The following is a 19,643-nucleotide window of genomic DNA, read 5'->3' on the forward strand; positions in this document are numbered from 1 at the left end:
GGTATGTAGAGATGAGTTCAGTGGGGCAGGAGCATGCTGAGACCATGGTTCGGCCAGGGTGGTCAGGTTTGTGGATCTTGGGAAGGAGGTAGAACCGGGCATTGCGGGGTTCCCGGACTATGAGGTTGGAGGCTGTGGTTGGGAGATCTCCTGAGGTGATGAGGTTCTGTATGGTCTGGGAGATGATGGTTTGGTGATGGGGGGTGGGGTCATGGTCAAGGGGGCAGTAGGAAGAGGTGTCCTCGAGTTGGCGTTTGGCTTCAGCGGTGTAGAGGTCAGTGCGCCAGACTACCACTGCGCCCCCTTTATCCGCTGGCTTAATGGTGAGGTTGAGCTTAGAGCAGAGGGATTGGATGGCTGCACGTTGTGAGGGTGAGAGGTTGGAGTGGGGGAGGGGGGTCGACAGATTGAGGCGGTTAATGTCCAAGTGGCAGTTGGAAATGAAGAGGTCGAGGGCAGGTAATAGGCCAGCGCGGGGTGTCCAGGTGGATGCAGTGTGTTGGAGGTGGGCGAAGGGGTCCTCTGAAGGTGGGCGGGAGTCCTGATTGTGAAAGTAAGCTCGGAGTCTGAGGCGACGGAAGAAGTGTTCGATGTCACGGCGTGTACTAAATTCATTATGTGGACGGAGGGGGATGAAGGTGAGACCTTTGCTGAGGACTGATCGTTCGTCCTCAGTGAGTGGGAGGTCTGGAGGGATGGTGAAAACTCGGCAGGGCTGGGAGCTGGGATCTGGTGTGGGTGTGGAGCTGGGAGTGGGGTCGGAGCCAGTACCTAGAGTGGGAGTGATGGTGGGGAGAATCGGGGTGGAGGCATGAGCAGGGGTAGTGTTCCCCTCGTTGTACCTCGTCGAGGTAGTGTTTTACCTCGTTGATTTTACTGTTCCCACTTGATAGCCTCTAAATAAGAAATCAGAGGGGGTCTGTGGGGGACACCAGAGGTAATGGCACTGGAATAGGAAAGGAAATCATCTCAGCTGATACTTTCGTTAAAATTAGATGGCTAAAAATGGATTAAGATAAGATTGGCCAATGGCTAGAGACTGAGGACATTGCATATATATTCTGGAATTTAGAAGAATGAAATACTATCTCATTATAACATAAAAATTCTAAAGAACTTAACAGAGAAACACCGATTCCTTCCCCTGACTGGAAATCTAGGAGGCATAACCTCAGTAATGAGGTGATCATTTAACACGAAAATGAGAAGAGAGAGCGTGATTATTAATCTTTGAAATTCTCTGCTCTATCATTGATTATATTTATGTTGAGAGAGGCAGGTTTTTGATCTCAGGGAATCAAGGATATAAGGAACTGGAGAAGGAAAGTGAAGTTGTATTGAGGATCTGCCATAATTGTATTGAAAGTGGATCGCGATTGAAGTTTGTGTTGTCTATTTCTGTTCCTGTTTCTCTTCATTTTTAACCAGATGGAAAAGGATGATGTAGTCAACCATATCTAAAGCTGTGAAGTTGAATGATATGCTCAAGTCCATGTCGAGTGGGACTTTCCAGTCCATTTATTGTAGATTTAAGGCCTGACAAATGTAAAACTACCCATTTTTCTGATGAATTTATTTGATGTAGAATTGAAAATATGTGGCATTAATTTGCAATTGAGGACATCGTTGAACACTTTGAATTTGAATTTGAAAAATTCAACTTGCATGTAATGCTGCTTTGCGCTTGAGACCGGCTGATGAATCCCAGGACACGAGATCATTTTGTTTAAATTCTGAATTCTTGCATTATTTGTGGAGTTCAGTAATTTGAAAGGAATGCTGACAATTCATAGCGTTCTGTTGGGCAAGTAATTAAAAATTAACAAACTTTAAGTTTAGATTTTAGCAAACCTGTTTCAATTGACTTTGAGTGAAACAATACGGTTTCTAAGTAAGCGTTATTACAAAACTTGAAAGCTAGGCAATGCTAACCCTAAAGCTTCAAAAGGGGGTTAGATTAGATAGATAGATTAGATAACATACAGTGTGGAAACAGGCCCTTCGGCCCAACAAGTCCATACCCACCCGCCGAAGCGCAACCCACCCATTCCCCTACATTTACCCCTTTACCTAACACTACGGGCAATTTAGCATGGCCAATTCACCTGACCCAGCCCCTTTCCATAAAAAAAATTGATGATAGTATTCTGCCTACCGTGAGCTGATTCAAAAATCTGCTGTTCCTCTCTTGCACCTCGTCACCTCTTATTAATGTATCACCCTTGAGCTCATTGCATTGGTTTCTGGTCTGACAATGCCTCAAATGATTTCATTGTTCATATCATTGCAAGGAATGGCCTGTTCTATCCTGTAGCCTTTTCCATGAGGCTACCATGAGAGAATTCTTATCACTTCATCTTCATTTTTAACCTGTCATGTATAACTCACCTTTTTTGTCCTACAATTGTTGGTTCTGCTTTCACCTGTGTGCACTCTAATCTCTGGAATATCCTCCACCCATAACCTGAATGCTACTTAAAATTCACCTCCTCCCGACCTTTTTGGATAATTTGTTCTAAGTCTGACTGTGCTGCTTAGGTGTTTAGGTTGTTTTGCTATGCTTAAGGCACAAATGCAAACTCTTTGAAAGCAAGTTTTTGAACTGAAATTTTAGTAGGATTGCTTGCATTATGTATATGAAAATCTGAAAGAGTGTACAAGTTTTATTTTCTAGTACAGACGTTAGTTCTCACTTTAGACAGTTTGGTGTATTTCCCTCTCAACAGATAGTTAGAATTTTTTTTAACGGTTGGGATTTTTCCTCAATTTCATTGAAAAACTATTTGCAAATTATGAATTATTCATTTTTTTAAAATCTGTGGAAATGAAATGACAAAACAAGGATTTCAGAAATGTCTCCAGTGTTACAAACAGTAAATTTGGAAATTGAAGTTGTCCCAGATGCGTATTCTTTAAAGCACCAGACTTAGTACCTCCTCCAAAGCTTTTCTTTCCACTCCCATCTTCAACTTTTTTTCTCCACCCTGCAACCTGATAGTCCCTTTCCTTGCCATTGGATAATTGGCAAGTATACCATGGAGAGAACCTTCAGGCCAAGAGGAAGGAGTGAGTGTACTGGCAAAACAAGCTAGGATTTCACAGAAGTACTACACCATTGGTTAGTCATCACTTGAAATAGTTGAAGTGTATGAAATTGTTTGATTTCTATAGTATGGTCTTCTGAAGTGACATTTTATGACATTGTGATGGCGGGGAGGCTTTAGCAGCTGAAAATTGTAGGATTAACAGCATTTTAACCACAAGCAGCAGTAATTCCAAGAAATTCAAAAACTACCACACAAGGGGTAGTAAGAATGGGAAATATAAACTCTGCTTTCCAGCCAAGCCCATATCCTGTGAATTAAAAGTAGTGTTTGCATTAGCTGTGAATGATTCAAGAGAGGGAAAAAAAATTCTGAAGCTTGTTATCCTCCCCTTTCTTCTCTTTCATACACTTCCAGTCTATCATCACATTGTAATTTTTCAGTCTGGCGGTTATAGTAACAAGATTTACTTCTGCTTGTAATTTGTCCCGGAGATCGTACCTTTGGTAGTCTGGAATAAAAAAAAAACTCTTACAGACAGCTTAGTTTAACTTTAATCATCCCCTTCATTTACTAATAGCATCACTGTTACAACATAACACTGGTACCTATAAGCTAAACTAACTGGGTTCTAATAACCCAGGAGATTAGAACATCAGCTGTTGAAGAGCCCTGGCAGGCTACTCTGTACTATCATAAACAAACTGTCTTTATACACAAGTTTACAAATGCTTTATTGCCACAAACACACAAAGTTAACAAAAGCACTGCATGTTCTGAACTAGTGTTAATACTGAAGGACAATAATTTGGGACAGAAGTTAATTGATAGTTTCGTTTCGAGTTCAGAATCAAACATTGCTATTAATTTCACAAAGGAACAATTGTGAATGTTATCACTCGTCCTGTTTATGCCGATTCACTGATGTTAAGGCAAATGTTCTTAATTGATTTACCCTCCCTGCCTGTCAATTTTCTAGTGTGCAGCAAATGTGTTCTATAATTCAAAATTGCATTTTAGTCTAAATGTTTAAGGACAAGTTTTAAGACTACAAACTTTTTCACCCCCCCCTTGTCATTTCATGACAACTACATAGCTTATATAAGTATAATTAGTCTATTTAGTCGATTTGAATACTTAATAAGTCAAGTGCCTCCTCTGGCGAGTCATTATCCGGAAGAGCAGAATCTGGAAGATACTGAATTTCAGCATGGAAGTTCGGGCATGGAGCTACAGGGGTAGACAAGGGTCAATTAACCAGGTTCCTCTTTGGCTTAGGCGAAAAGCAACGTCATAGAGATGTACAGCATGGAAACAGACCCTTCGGTCCAACCCATCCATGCCGACCAGATACCAACCCATCCATGCCGACCAGATATCCCAACCCAATCTAGTCCTACCTGCCAGCACCCGGCCCAAATCCCTCCAAACCTTTTCTATTCATATACCCATCCAAATGCCTCTTAAATGTTGCAATTGTACCAGCCTCCACCACTTCCTTTGGCAGCTCATTCCATACACATACTACCCTCTGTGTGAAAAAGTTGCCCCTTAGGTCTCTTTTATATCTTTCCCCTCACCCTAAACCTATGCCCTCAATTTCTGGACTCTCCCACCCCAAGGAAAAGACTTTGCCTATTTTCCCTATCCATGTCCCTCATAATTTTGTAAACCTCAAAGGTCACCCCTCAGCCTCCGACGCTCCAGGGAAAACAGCCCCAGCCTTTTCAACCTCTCCCTATAGCTTAAATCCTCCAACCCTGACAACATCCTTGTTAATCTTTTCTGAACCCTTTCAAGTTTCACAACATCTTTCCAATAGGAAGACCATAATTGCACGCAATATTCCAACAGTGGCCTAACCAATGTCCTGCAGAGCTGCAACATTACCTCCCAACTCCTGTACTCAATACTCTGTCCAATAAAGGAAAGCATACCAAGCGCCGCCTTCACTAGCCTATTTACCTGCGACTCCACTTTCAAGGAGCAAACGTACGGTCCATTTCATGCATAAGCCGATGACAATGTATATTCCTAGGGTGAGACCAAGGACTATCGGTACGTCCCACCCGATCAATCTGCACAGCGACCATAGCCAGCAAGTAACACTCCATCCACGTGAATGTGATGACAGTGGGGCAGGTATCTTCCCTGCGTCTTGACCCGTTTTGTTGATAATCTGTCATCCAAAATGTCCTTTGAGAAATCATCGATGTAGGTGCAACATTACGGGCCAGTGACAGAACAAGCCCCTCATTCTTTAGCAAGCAGGAAATCTAGCTCTAGCCGATTCTGAAGCGTCATCATTCGAGTCTCCTGTAACTTTGTTCACCAGCTTTAAAGCGTGGGCAGTTGAGTTGGCAAGTTTTTCGATATCATACGCAAAGTCAGGTATCTGACCGAGGGCCATCTCAACACCCCAGCCAAGAATAAGATCTCCTCCCAGCAACCTGGACCACCAGGTTTGTTGATGGAAGATGTTGTGTAAGTCCCATTTTGTTTTTCCTCTACTTTTTGTTACGTACTGATTCACATGTTGGTGGGCGTTCCATTCATCATCTATTTTAGGTAGTTCATGGTGGAGGGTAAAAAGTGGTAAGATGTGTACTAGGGTACAACATCAGCACCAGTCATTGGGTAAATATGGGTAGGCTTTGTTTTTGCATAGCCAATGAAGGCTAAAAGGTGTTCCAAGGGTGCACATCTGTGAGTGAATGATGAATCCACTCAGAGCGAGAGCTGAATCTTGTAAACAGTGGGTGCTATCAAACGTTCTGTTGTCAAGGTGTATTAATGGATAGAGAGTAGGAGTATGACCAGTGTCTTTGATAATATTTTTACATAGTTTTTGTTTCACTTGCCCCATGTCGTGGGTACCAGAAAGTCTTTCAACTCACCATTCTAACAGTGGAACAGTGCTAACGTTTATTCCTTTGTTTGTTAGTGCACTTCACACAGTGACACGCTTCTTGTACCGAAGGGGTTTTTCCATTACAAATGAGAGATTTGCATAAATCGATGAGTCCTATTCATACATTGTACATCAGAATGATGGAAGAGTGAGTAAATAACACATGTATCAGGAGGTTTAGCTTGAATAAAGAAACCACTAGTAACAGGAGTAGGATTGGGAGTGTATAATATTTTTGGTCTTTCTTCATTTTTCCAGCTTGTCTTGTTAATTACAGTAGCTACTGAATATAGGAAACATGTAAAGGTATTTCTGTCAGTGGCGGTAGGTCAGATAGGTGAGGATTCCTTCGAGAAAGCATAGGTGATCAGTCTCATGGCAATAAGTGCCTTAGGGTTTGATGATTTCGGCATTGTGTGTTTAATACTGCAATCTATACTGTTCATTTTGAGAGGGGAACAGACAAGCATTTCAAAGTAATAGTTTTCAGTTGACGGAGCGGATGAGGTTATGGAATTGTGCCATCTCATGATGACTGGCATAGAGTGTTGCAAGGATGACAATAAGGTCGATAGTGATGTTTGGATACACAGTGTGAGTAGTTTAAATGAGTTTTAGCTGAGTAGCTGCATTCCTGACTTCCAATGGTATTAGTACGGGTTTCATTTATGCAGTCATATTGGAGTTTTAGCTGGTCTTATTTGGACGCATGTACTTGGGTTGAGTTTTCATCAGTATTAAAACTAGGACTGTGAGGGGGATACAAGAATGTCCTTCTACCTTTACTGCAGTTTCAGTTGTCAAAAGAACTTGATAAGGGCCTTTCCAACAGGGCCCCAAGTTTTCACGATTAAAGTCTTTAAGTAGTATGTAATCACCAGGGTTAATATCTTTAAACGTTGGAGCTCTCTCTTCTTCCTTCCCAGGTACTCGACAGGCTTCTTTGACCTGTTGATGATAAGATTGTAATGCTTTGGTTAGCTTAATCAGGTATCTGTGCATCTCTTCTGCCATGACATGCACATTAACAGTGTGTTGGGCAGTTAATGATGCAGATTAGGGAGTCCTCAGGGCTTTCCATATTATCAGTTCAGCAGCTGAGAATCCCGTTTTTTTTCTGTGTCATGGTTCTCATATTAACAAGGGCAATTGGGAGTACTTGCAGTCAACTAAGGCCTGTATCTTCTACCAACTTGCTTAGCTGACCTTTTTAAGGTAGCATTGGCTCTTTCTACAATAACTTCTGCTCGGAGATGGTTGGCACAATGGAATTTTTGATTCCTATTCAAGCTCCTACATAGTGTCTTCTTTAGTTCTGCACAGAAGTGGGGGCCATTATCGGAAGAGATCGTAACTGGTATTCCAAATCTGGGTATGATTTCCCTTAGTAGAATTTTACAAATAGTTGTTGCTGTGCAGTCAGTACAGGGATAAGCTTCAATCCATTTACTAAATGCATTGATCGTCAGCCAGCAATGCTTAAAACAATGACATCTAGGTAATTCTATAAAATCTAACTGGATAATATCAAAAGGTGCACGTGGTAAGGGAGTTTCACCTGGTGGACACTTTACTCCTTTCCTGGGATTATGCTTTTGACCAATTTGTCAATTTGCAGCTGTTTGTCTTGTTTTTTCTTGCAGGTGGGGATTCCACCAAGTTTGGAGAATTCTGTCCACCATTCCCTCCTTACCTACATGTGTATGAACATAATCAACTGAAATAGGCAAAAGAGAGTCAGGCAAACATGTCTGTCCTACCAGCATAACCCAAAGCTTATTGTAACTATTTGCATAACAACCATGGTTCATCCATTTTTGTTTTTCCTGATCAGGGTCGTCCCCCTGATGGGTCTGTATTTGCTCTAAGTCAGGCATGGTCAGGTGTCCGAAGAGGAAATAGGAGAGTTTCCCTTTGGTTTCCTATTCATCATTTGAGTAACCGTGTCTTTTTGCTCAAAAGTTGCTTTCTTAGCATCTGCATCAGCGGCATTGTTGCCTTTAGTGACATTGGAAGCATCAGAGAAGAGAGCAGAACATTAGGTAATTGCCAATTGAGAGGGAAATTGAATAGCACTGAGGAGATTAGCAACATAGGTAGCATTGAGAATGCTGTTTCCTGATGAGGCAAGGAAGCCAGAGTTGATCAAAATCTGGATGCAGGAAGGCATACCCTGAGCAACAGAGTCAAGCTTAGTAGAATAAAATGCAACAGGGTGCCAAGAGGACCCATGTTGCAGGGCGAAAACAGCTGTAGCACAAATGTCAAGGATGGGAAAAGGTTTTGTGTGGTAAGGTGGGGAGGGTGACCAAGAGGTTGCCAGCTGCTTCCACTTTGGTGATTAACTGGGGGCTGCTTTGGGAAAGGGCAGTTCTTGGACCAATGTCCTGGTTGATTACAGTTGAAACAAACGTGTGATTGTTGGGGGATTCTAGTGGGTGGGGGGAGGTGCTGAAAAGTCGTGAGAGGATGTGTAGGGAGTAAGGGGCATCATGGTTTGTTGGGGAGGATATATAGGAGGACTCCAAGATCCATTGGGATGTTGTGAATACACGGTACCAGTCCTACTGTCCTCCCATACTGGATGATGGTATGAGGGTTCCATTTGATAGCCTGACTGACCGCACAGACGCAAAGGTCTATTTTGAATCCTAAGTTTAGGTTTAGCCCCTGTAGTTTGGGCAAGTTCGTTTTTGACCTTGCTGATGGTAGCCTTACTGTTGGGATCCTTTAGTTCCCAGAAGTAACAGACCTCTCGGCTGAATTGTGCAACCGCAGTATCTTGCTAGTGAACGTTGTGGTTTTTAATAGCTTTCTGTACTGATCAGGTAAGACAGTCATACACAGGACATTAAATTGGAGTGATCACCTTTGTGGTTTGTTAGCGTCACCAGAGTAAGTGCCATAGCATTCCTTAAAACAGGTAAGGAACTCCTTAGCCCCTTTGCCCGAGCTGGGTTTACATGTTAAGACTTTACCCACATCAACTGCGTGACACACTGCTTGTTGGAGACAGGTGGTAATCCAATCTGATTTGTTAGGTGCTGGATTACAAGCTATGTATGATTATTACACTAAAATTTCTAAGAACTCAGCCCATTTATCAGGGGAAAGGGGAAGTAGGTCTTGGGAGGCAGTATTATAAATGGTCCTAATCCTCTTAATGTAATTAACAAATCCCTCCGGATTCTTTCCATAATCTGGAGCCTTATTGATAATTCTTGAGAGTTCATGAGGTTTCCATGGTTGATAAAGATCCACAAATTGGGCTTGTCCTGGGTTCAAGGCCAATGGGTTAGGAACTCTTCTATTTGGGAAATGTCTCTTTGGCCCTCCCCATCAGGGTGAGTGCAAGGACTGATATTAAGGTCCTGAAACCTTGATTGCAATTTATCAATATCTTTGGGATTTATTAGTATTGGGAGAGTGAAAATCAAAGGAGTCTCTTCTGTGTTCCCTCCACGTTTTAATTCACTCCCAGTGTGGTGGCCAACGGGTTCATGGTAAGCTGAATCTTTATTCAGCTGAACAGTTCGGGGAAGGGCATGGGTCTTGGCATGTTCGTCCTCAGAGTAGGGAGGGGAGTTCAGGCAACTTCTTGTTTTATGAATCGTGTTTGCCTTGGCCATACTGTGGATGAGTTTTGAAGAGGGAACCGGAGGAGGTCAGCTCACAGGACGAGAGGCGTAAAATATTTCCTCCAAATCAGTGCCCATTTCTCATCCGCAGGTGGATCAGAGTTCTTTAGTAATGGGTTTTGGGAGAGGGTCGGGTCGGTGTAAGGGACAATCTTTGTTGTCAGTCTCATCCTGCATGGCTGCAGTCTGTTGTTTATTCACCAGTTTTCCTTTGATGTTTCAGCATAGGTTCTGAATCTTTGCTTTCCATTTTATTTTCTCTCTAGCCAATTCCAATTTTGTTTCTAAGTCATGTGCTTCACATTTGCTTTTAGTTCTGTCCAATTTAGTTCAGTTCCATCCTCAGTTAATGGACTAATTCCACTTTTAATACAGTTTGTCTCCATGATGATTGCATGGATTTTTTCCATTTTTCCCTAGCTACCTTTTTCCACACTGATATGCCTTCTCTCTGCTTACTTTTCTTTCTTTTTTCCCAAATCCCTTGTTCAATTTTAATGAGTAGAGTCAAATCATGTGTGCCTCCTAGAGGCCAATCCTTATACTGTTGAGCGGCTGCAGCTGATATTCTCCTTAATTAGGGTACAGACTTATTATTTCTTTTAGGGGACATCTGTCTTCCATCTTAGCTAGGGTCACACCCAAATGTATCCTACCTCGTTTTAATCTTCACAAAACTACTGATCTACACGGGCTCCAACCCACAAAACACAAACATTCACTCACCAAGCAAATGTGCATCCAAACCGAATCTCAAAGGGTTAAACTTTCTGCAAGCTGCAGGGAATCAACGTTGAGTGTGTCTGTCTGTCTATCTCACTCACTCTCTCTCTCACATTTTAGAAGATAATCTCGACCTGAACCTTTCACTAATCAACAACCTGACAATGAACAGCAAGGGTAGTGATTTCTGCAAAACGTTCTCAACATTCTAAACCCTGACAGTTTAAATAGGTATTAAAAACAGAAACTATCTCATTTAGCGTTCCATCAGGATACCTTGAGAATGAAATGGAGGAAGCAGCGCACAAAGAGCGATTGAGGTATAATCTTATCATGTGAACTCATTGGTCTCGAGTCCGAACCTTAGGTGGAGCTTCTTTTTTCCAGTTTTATTCAAACTTGTTGGAACCCTGTTCGCAGTGCCAAATTGATAAAGTACAGATTTAAGACGGTCCAGGGAATTCCTTATGAACCCAACCTGTAAGCCTCTCTTAGTTCGTCCTGGCGATTGTACCTTTGGTAGTCTGGAATAAAACAAGCTTAACAGTTTAGTTTAATTTTAATCTTCCTTTACTAATAGCATCACTGTTACAACATAACACTGGTACCTATAAGCTAAACTAACTGGGTTCTAATAACCCAGGAGATTAGAACATCAGCTCTTCAAGAGCCCTAGCAGGCTTCTCCGTTGTACTATCATAAACAAACTATTTTTGTACACAGCTTACAAAGGCTGTACTGTTACAAACACAAAAAGTTAACGAAAGCACTGCATGTTCTGAACTAGACAGATAATAGTGAAGGACAATAATTTGGGACAGAAGTTAATTGATACAGAGTTTCATTTCGAGTTCAGAATCAAACATTGTTATTAATTTCACAAAAGAACAACTGTGAATGTTATCACTCGTCCTGTTTATACAGATTCACTGATATGTGAATGTTCTTAATTGTTTTACCCTCCCTGCCTGTCCGTTTTCTAGTGTGCAGCAAATGTGTTCTATAATTCAAAGTTACATTTTAGTCTAAATGTTTAAGGCCAAGTTTTAAGGCTCTAAACTTTCTCAAAATGATAGCCTAATATTTTAATATTTTTTATGGAGTTGAGGTTGAAAGATTGTGGTCAGTGGAGAGTGTGGTTTAAAGACTGACAACGCAGCCCCCAACTCTCAACAGTGGCACGACTTAGGCTTCAACAGAATAACATCTGGAAAAAGAAATTTAAGCATGCTATTATTTTGCATGCCATGTCAGCTTAGAATGGATGTTGCAACATTGATTGTGCCTCTTGAGCCTTGTTAGTTTCCTTATTAGAGAGATACAACACAGAAACGGAAATATGATTTGAGTCTCGTGTTCCTGTTCTGGAGAAAGAAACCCTGCATCTATGTTGCTCCTGTCCATGCACCTTTCCAAATGCATTGTAAACAGAGCATGGTGGTTGTTATATGCACAAGGTTTTTATGTTTGTTATGAATTGTCATCTTTAATTCTAGGTAAACTAGTGTAAGAAGAGTCTTGTAAGCTTTGAACTCTGCCTGACAACAAGCCTGGTTGTCTTGGTTCATTTAAGGACAGTGAACTCCACTTAATTTATAGGTTTGAAGGTGCAAGTTGTTCACATCTCTAGACAATGTAGTTGTGCTATCTGTGGGTGGACCTAATTAGTCTTCTAGTTTCACAGGGAGAGGTGTTATGACTGTCAGGTTTTATAAACCATTACAATTTAAGCAGTCCATTTAATTATGAGATAGAGTGGAATTTTGGGTTCAGAAGATAAATACTTTGCATTTCTACCTGGATGCAAGGCTTACATAATTCCCAATGCCATTAGAACAATCAATTGAAGACACTGTGATGTAGGATTGCAGGTTTCCTAAGATATCACTGAATCTCTGAGAAAATACTGATATTACTGGTCACAGTGACAAACACTGGTGGGAGCTTATGCTCAGATTGAAGTGACAGTTCATGAAGATTTAAAGGAAGCTTCAGTATAACTCTCAGTAAATAATCAGTTTTGGGATTAGAAGTTACCAGGTTCAGAATGGAACAATGATGTAAGTCTTGGGATGCTGGGAGTACACTGACTATTTCCTTGAGAATAAAGCATACTTAAGAGCTGGTGTAAGATATAATTGTAGTCAGAAACTTTTGTTCATATTCAAAGCTAAGTGGGGAATTTCCTGACTGTAGTTTAGAGTATGTCACCAATTGAATAGTCTATAATTTTGGTTGCATTGCTACCGAGACCAACATTTATTGTCCATCCCTAATTGTCCAGAGGCAACTCCTTCTGTGAAGCAGGTTACTTTTTACAATAAATCAACAATGGTTACATGGGTGCTTCTTGAAAGTAGAGTTGCAGGTAGATAGAATAGTGACGAAGGCATTTGGTATGCTTTCCTTTATTGGTCAGAGTATTGAGGACAGGAGTTGGGAGGTCATTGTTGGGACTGTACAGGACATTGATTAGGCCACTTATGGAATATTGCATGCAATTCTGGTCTCCTTCCTATCGGAAAAATATTGTGAAACTTGAAAGGATTCAGAAAGATTTACAAGGATGTTGCCTGGGTTGGAGGATTTGAGCTATAGGGAGAGGTTGAATAGGCTGGGGCTGTTTTCCCTGGAGCGTTGAAGGCTGAGGGGTGACCTAGTAGAGGTTTATAAAATCATGAGGGGCATGGATAGGGTAAATAGGCAAAGTCTTTTCCCTGGGGTGGGGGAGACCAGAACTAGAGGGCATAGGTTTAGGGTGAGAGGGGAAAGATATAAGAGATGTAAGGGGCAACTTTTTTTCATGCAGAGGGTCGTGCTTGTGGAATAAGCTGCCAGAGGAAGTAGTGGAGGCTAGTACAATTTAAAAGGCATTTAGATGGGTATATGGATAGGAAGGGTTTGGAGGGATATCGGCCGGTTACTGGTAGGTGGGACTAGATTGGCTTTGGATATCTGGTTGGCATGGATGAGTTGGACCAAAGGGACTGTTTCCGTGCTGTACATCTCTGGCTCTATTAGGCTGGTTTTTGAAATTTCAGATATTTAAACTTTTTTTTATTGAATTACTCTTGTCCCCAGAACCTTGCCTGAGGTTCTGGGTTACTGATATTGTAAAATTGCCACTATGCCATCATCTCCAATTGTTACTGTAAAATCCAACTATATTTTAAAAAGTTTTGATTTATATGGAGACTGTAATATTATTATTAAATGTTGTGACTTGTGTGACAGAATGCCTTTAACCCTGATCAGTTCTTGATTATCCCATCCTTGAATCGTTGAACAGAGGTCTCCTTTTCCTCCTTCAATGTCTTGCCCACTAACAATGCAATGTTCCACCGATACTGGCTTTTTAAAAAATAAGTTCCTGAATTCTCACAATTCTTGACCACTGCTGAGTAAACAATTTTGAAAAAGATTTTTTTTTTTAATTTTGTGGTAGTGCCATCAAAGTGATGTGTTGGTGGTGACCAGTCCTGCACCAGAAGGACTTGGAGAAGACTGGTTAAAAGCTGACACGACCATAATCTCCTACAATTTACCAGGTAAAGAGCAGTTTGAACTGGCTGAGAGGCAACAGCCTTAAGTTTGGTTGTGGACTAAGCAGTTGATGAAAAGTGGTTTGGTAAAGACTTCTATTTATATGGCATCTTGCTTGAGTTCAGAACTTTGCAAAGCACTTTATAGCCAAGAATGTTACCAGTGACCTACAGCTGACTTCGTAACTCACTGAGGCTGTTTGTTACAGAAGATGAGAGAATTCTTAATCCCAAGGAAAGAAAAAGGTTAGAGAACTGTCTTTGTTGAGCTTTCAGGTAAGAGTGCAAAGGAAATTTGAAAACATAGGAGTTTATTTTTTCCCACTTAAAATGTTTGTAAATTGACCACTGAGACAAGGCAGTCACTTTGGGTGAAAAGCTGATGGATTGGTTCCCTTACAAATGCTCCTGGATAGACTTGATTCTGGTTCAAGATCATTACAGGACTTTTAAGGAAGAAATTGTATATCTCAGTTTATAAATAAATGACCTGTTTTGTGTGGTGTTCCAGCTGCAGGTTTTACTTCAAGTTCCAATCACCAGGATTTTCAGCAAGATGAACCTGGGTCATCACATAATGGAATTAGTCTCCTGACAGCAGCAATGCAGATTAAGGTTTGATAATGTTTAAATCTCTTCTATCTCGATCAGATGGTCCTCTTCCTCCAGTTCTGTATCTTAATTCAGCGAATGGAGAAATGAGAAGTTGAAGACTTTTTTTTCCATCATAGTGATCTACGTACTCAGTAATCATATATTACTAAGTACTGATGGCTGAAATAATTGTTTTAGAATAGGAGACTGTATTTCTTAAAAGCAAGATATTCATGACAATTGAAAGAAGGAGGCTATGAACATAGACATTTAAAAATGCAACCTAGGTTGCTTGTTTTAGCAACTCACGAATGATATCTTTGATATTACAGTGTAGATTGACAAGATGATATGAGAACTAAGTGATAAATTAAGAATGAAGGTTTTAGAGATTGTGATAGATGCTATTTACAGTGGCCAATTACAACATTCAAAAGGCATCTGGATAGGTGTATGAATAGGAAGTTGAAACTTTATTGCTGGAACAGCACAGTAGGTCAGGCAGCATCCAGGGAACAGGAGATTCGACGTTTCGGGCACAGGCCCTTCTTCAGGAATGAAGAAGGGCCTGTGCCCGAAACGTTGAATCTCCTGTTCCCTGGATGCTGCCTGACCTACTGTGCTGTTCCAGCAATAAAGTTTCAACTTTGATCTCCAGCATCTGCAGACCTCACTTTCTCCCCGTATGAATAGGAAGGGTTTACAAGGACATGGGCCAAAAGCTGGTAAATGGGGCTAGATTACTTTAGGATATCTGGTTGGCGTGGATGAGTTGGACAGAAAGGTCTGTGCTACACATCTCTTTTGAGCATGACTGATTAGGGATAGTCAACATGGCTTTGTGTGTGGGAAATCGTGTCTCATGAACTTGATTGAGTTTTTTGAAGAAGTAACAAAGAGGATTGATGAGGGCAGAGCGGTGGACGTGATCTATATGGATTTCAGTAAGGTGTTCGACATAGTTCCTCATTGTAGACTGGTTAGTAAGGTTAGATCTCATGGAATACAGGGAGAACTAGCCATTTTGATACAGAACTGGTTTGAAGGTAGAAGAAAGAGGGTGATGGTGGAGGATTGCTTTTCAGACTGGAAGCCTGTGATCAGTGGTGTGTAACCGGCAAAGAGGCAGGCATAGCTGGGGGCAATGTGAGTGCCCATAGCCCTCTCTTGGGTTTGGAGGAAGCGCAAGGATTAGAAGGAGAAGTTGTTAAGGTTGAGGACCAGTTCAGCCAGGCAGATGAGGGTGTCAGTGGAAGGGTACTGGTTGAGATGGCGTGAGAGGAAGAAACTGAGGGCTTGGAGACCTTTGACGTGGCAGATAAATGTGTACAGGGACTGGATGTCCATGGTGAAGATAAGGCATGGGGGGGCCAAGGAAACAAAAGTCTTGGAAGTGAAGGGCGTGGGTGGTGTCCCGAAAGTAGGTGGGGAGTTCCTGGACTAAGAGCAGTAGGACAATATCAAGGTGTTCAGAGCAGGCTGAGACAATGGGTCAACTGGGGAAGTCAGGTTTGTGACTCTTTAGTAGAAGTAGAATCGGGTGGTACGGGGTTCTCCGACTCTGAAGTTGGAGGCTGTGCATAGGAGATCCCCAGAGGTAATGAGGTTACACGCGCACTCACACAGACCCTCTCTCATACACAAACTCACTCTCATACACGCACATGTACACCCTCCACGCTCTCACCCACGCACCCTCTCACAGACTCGTACTCCATCACACTCACGCACACTTTACCAAGCTTGCACAAATACAAACACACACACACTACATGCTCGCATGCACTCACTCTCATTCTTTCTCCTGCACACGCGTGCACATTTAAGTCTATGGGGTGCATTTGCATTTACAGATATATTCTACAGCATGTTCGTCTTAGAGTGAAAAGGCTAGCAGGAGTAAGGAACCCTGGTTGACTAGAGTTACTGAGGTTCTGGTCAAGAAAAAGGAGGAGGCTTATGACATGTATAGGCACCTGGGATCAACTGAATTCCCTGAGTATAGAGGGTGTTGGAGTACACTTAAGAAATCAGTAGGACCAAAAGGGGACATGAGATGGCTATGGCAGATAAGGTAAAGGAGAATCCAAAGAAATTCTACAAATACATAAAGGGCAAAAAGGTAACTAACGAGATAGGGCCTCTTAAAGATTAACAAGGTTGTTTATGTGGTAGCCACTAAAGATGGATGAGCTCCTAAATGAATATCTCTTGTCAGTATTCAGTTGAGAAAGGCATAGATCCTGGGAACTTGGGGAAATACATGGTGATGTCTTGAAGAGAGACCAGCTTACAGAAGAGGAGATGCTGGAAGTCTTAAAACGCATTGAGGTAGATAAATCCCTAGGATCTGTTGAAATGTATCTCAGGACGTTTTGGGAGGCTAGGGAGGAAAGTGTGGGGCTCCTAGAAGAGATATTTGTATCATTGATAGTCATGGATGAGGTGCCCTAAGATCGGAATGTGGCTATAATGTTGTGCCATTATTTAAGAAAAGCTGTAGGGAAATACCTAGGAACTACAGATCGGTGAGCCTAACATCTGTTGTGGGTAAGTTGTTAGCGGGGATTCTAAGAGACAAGATCTACAGGCGTAATAGGGTTGTAATATGGGGTTTTAGGGAAGATCTCATTTGGGATAGTCAGCATGGTTCTGTGCAAGGGAAATGGTGTGCCTCAAATTTGATTGAGCTTTTTGCAGGGGTGACCAAGAAAGTAGATGAGGGCAGTGCAGTAGACATTATCCACATGAAGTTTAGCAAAGCCTTTGACAAGGTTCCACGTATTAGGTTGCCGAGTAAGGTTAAATCTCATTGGGTCCAGGGACAGAGAGCCAATTGAATGCAAAATTGGCTTATTGTAGAAGACAAGGTGGTGGTAGAGGGTTGTTTTTCAAATTGGAAGCTGCAACCAGCCATGTGCAATAGGGATTAGTGCTGGGTCCACTGTTACTTGTCATTTTTATAAATGATTCGGATGAGAATTGCAAAGATATGGTCAGAGAGAACTTTTTCTCACAAAGGTAGGTTAATCGCAAATTCCAATCATAATATTGACAGATTTTTGTTGGTAAATATTACAAATGTAGATAAGTAGAGTTAAGATATAAATTAACCATAATCTAACTGACTGACAGAACAGGTTTGTGGATAGAATGGCTGTCTTCTACTTTGCTTCTGTGTCATTATTGCAATCTGATCCTGTCAAATGGGAGAAACTAAATTCAGTTAATAAAATTATAGTATCATTAAAGGCAGGAAATATAGCTGTCAGTGTCTGGCTGGGCTCTAACTTCTGACTTAAAAGCCATAATATAAGGAATTTACAGCACTAGCTTCAAGCTCAACTTTTTTTTTGTTCTGCGAGTTAAGTCACATGAGAGGTTATTGGAAATGTGCTTTGGGTTGCTTCTGATGATTGTACCTGTATTATTTCGTTGAGGTCTACATTTCTGTGACCTCAATTTTCATTAGCCACAAGTTCAACCTTCTTATGGCTAACAGCTTGCAGGAGATGGTGGTGTTACTGATTAGAACATAATTTAAGAAAAAAGGAGCAGGATTCAACCAATGCAATTCCCTTAGAGACCAAAAATCAATCTATCTCAACCTTAAATGTACAAATTGAATATTCAGTCCCCTGGGGTACAGCATTAAAGATTCATAATCCTTTTCGATAAGAAATATCTCCATATCTCAGCCTTATATGATTGATTCTTTAGTGTTCTAGATTCTCTAGCCAGAGGGCATATTCGCTCAGTTTCTACCTTGTGATGACCCAAAAAAGTGTTTCAATGAGACCACCTCATTCCCTCCCAAATGGCATTGTGGATGATCCTAGAATATTTGGACTGCAGCAGTGCAAGAAGGTAGTTCACCATCATCTCAAGGGCAGCTGGGGATGGACAATAAATGCTGGCCAGCCAATGACAGCCAAATCCCATGAGTGAATTTTAAAAAAGCTATTGTTATCATAAGATACCTCCTGTAACACATCATTGTGAAAAGACCAGTTTCACTCCTTTGTAAATGGGATGCACAAGTATTTCACAAATAATTGGTGTAACTGAACAAACAGGTTTTTATGGGCTTGTTGTTTTTAGTCTAAATATTTAATTTATTGGTATACTTCACATAGAATACAGTTGAAAGCAGCAACAGATGGCTAAAACAGCAACAGCACAAAAAGTGGAATCTTCACCCTCTCAAATTGCAGCCCATCTCACCTGTCCCCAGGTAAGCAATCAAAATTCATTTACCTTCTATCCCTTTGGTATGGTTCAACAAAACGTTGTATTCGCTACCTAATATCTAATCTAGCCACAAAAAAATTAATAATATTAGAAGTACTTGCTTCTGGTGTGTGCGCATTTTAGTTCTAAATCAAACTTATTTGATGGTTTTTTTCTTCACTCAAAATGTTTTCAGTGACATTGAGATATCCAGAGCGCAGACTCCAAAACCGATTGATGTCCTAGCCAAAGAGATTGGCCTGCTTCGGTCAGAAATAGAAGCCTATGGTTGGAATAAAGCAAAAGTCAAATTATCTCCCTTGGACAGACTAAAGGAACAGCCAGATGGAAAATATGTGTTGGTTGCCGGGTAGGTACATTTTATTTTAATACCAGTCAGTATGAAGCCTTGGTGTGAATTATTTTTCAAGAATTTATGTTAGTGCTTCTAAAGTACATGTTCTAACACTTCAGTCATAGAGTCCTAGAGATGTACAGCATGGAAACAGACTCTTGGTCCAACTCATCCATGTCGACCAGATATCCTAACCTAATGTAGTCCAATTTGCCAACACTTGACCCATATCCCTTTAAACCTTTCCTATTCATATACCCATTCAGATGCCTTTTAAATGTTGTACCAGCCTCCACCACTTCCTCTGGCAACTCATTTCATAGATGCACCACCCTTTGTGTAAAAACATTGCCCCATAGGTCCCTTTTTAAATCCCCCCCCACCCCCACCCCTCAATCTAAACCTATGCCTTCTAGTTCTGGACTCCCTCGCCCCAGAGAAAAGACCTTGTCTATTTACCCTATCCATGCCTGTCATGATGTTCATAAGCCTCTATAAGGTCACCCCTCGGCCTCTGACACTCCAGGGAAAATAGCCCCAGGCTATTCAGCCCCTCCCTATAGCTCAAATCCTCCAACCCTGGCGACATCGTTGTAAATCTTTTCT

At 41.4% G+C, this 19,643-nt stretch overlaps 1 protein-coding gene across 1 annotated transcript in view; it reads left to right on the forward strand.

Moving 5' to 3' along the window:
• Positions 1–19,643, forward strand: part of mthfd1l (methylenetetrahydrofolate dehydrogenase (NADP+ dependent) 1 like) — a 179,411-nt gene that overhangs the window by 28,895 nt on the left and 130,873 nt on the right. The window contains exons 8-11 of the mRNA XM_043696855.1: positions 13,762–13,864; positions 14,370–14,473; positions 18,589–18,686; positions 18,879–19,052. Of these exons, the coding sequence (XP_043552790.1) occupies positions 13,762–13,864; positions 14,370–14,473; positions 18,589–18,686; positions 18,879–19,052 (479 nt within the window). The remainder of the gene's footprint in view (positions 1–13,761; positions 13,865–14,369; positions 14,474–18,588; positions 18,687–18,878; positions 19,053–19,643) is intronic.

Source organism: Chiloscyllium plagiosum, chromosome 9, assembly GCF_004010195.1.
Source record: "Chiloscyllium plagiosum isolate BGI_BamShark_2017 chromosome 9, ASM401019v2, whole genome shotgun sequence".
NCBI classification, from domain to species: Eukaryota; Metazoa; Chordata; class Chondrichthyes; order Orectolobiformes; family Hemiscylliidae; genus Chiloscyllium; species Chiloscyllium plagiosum.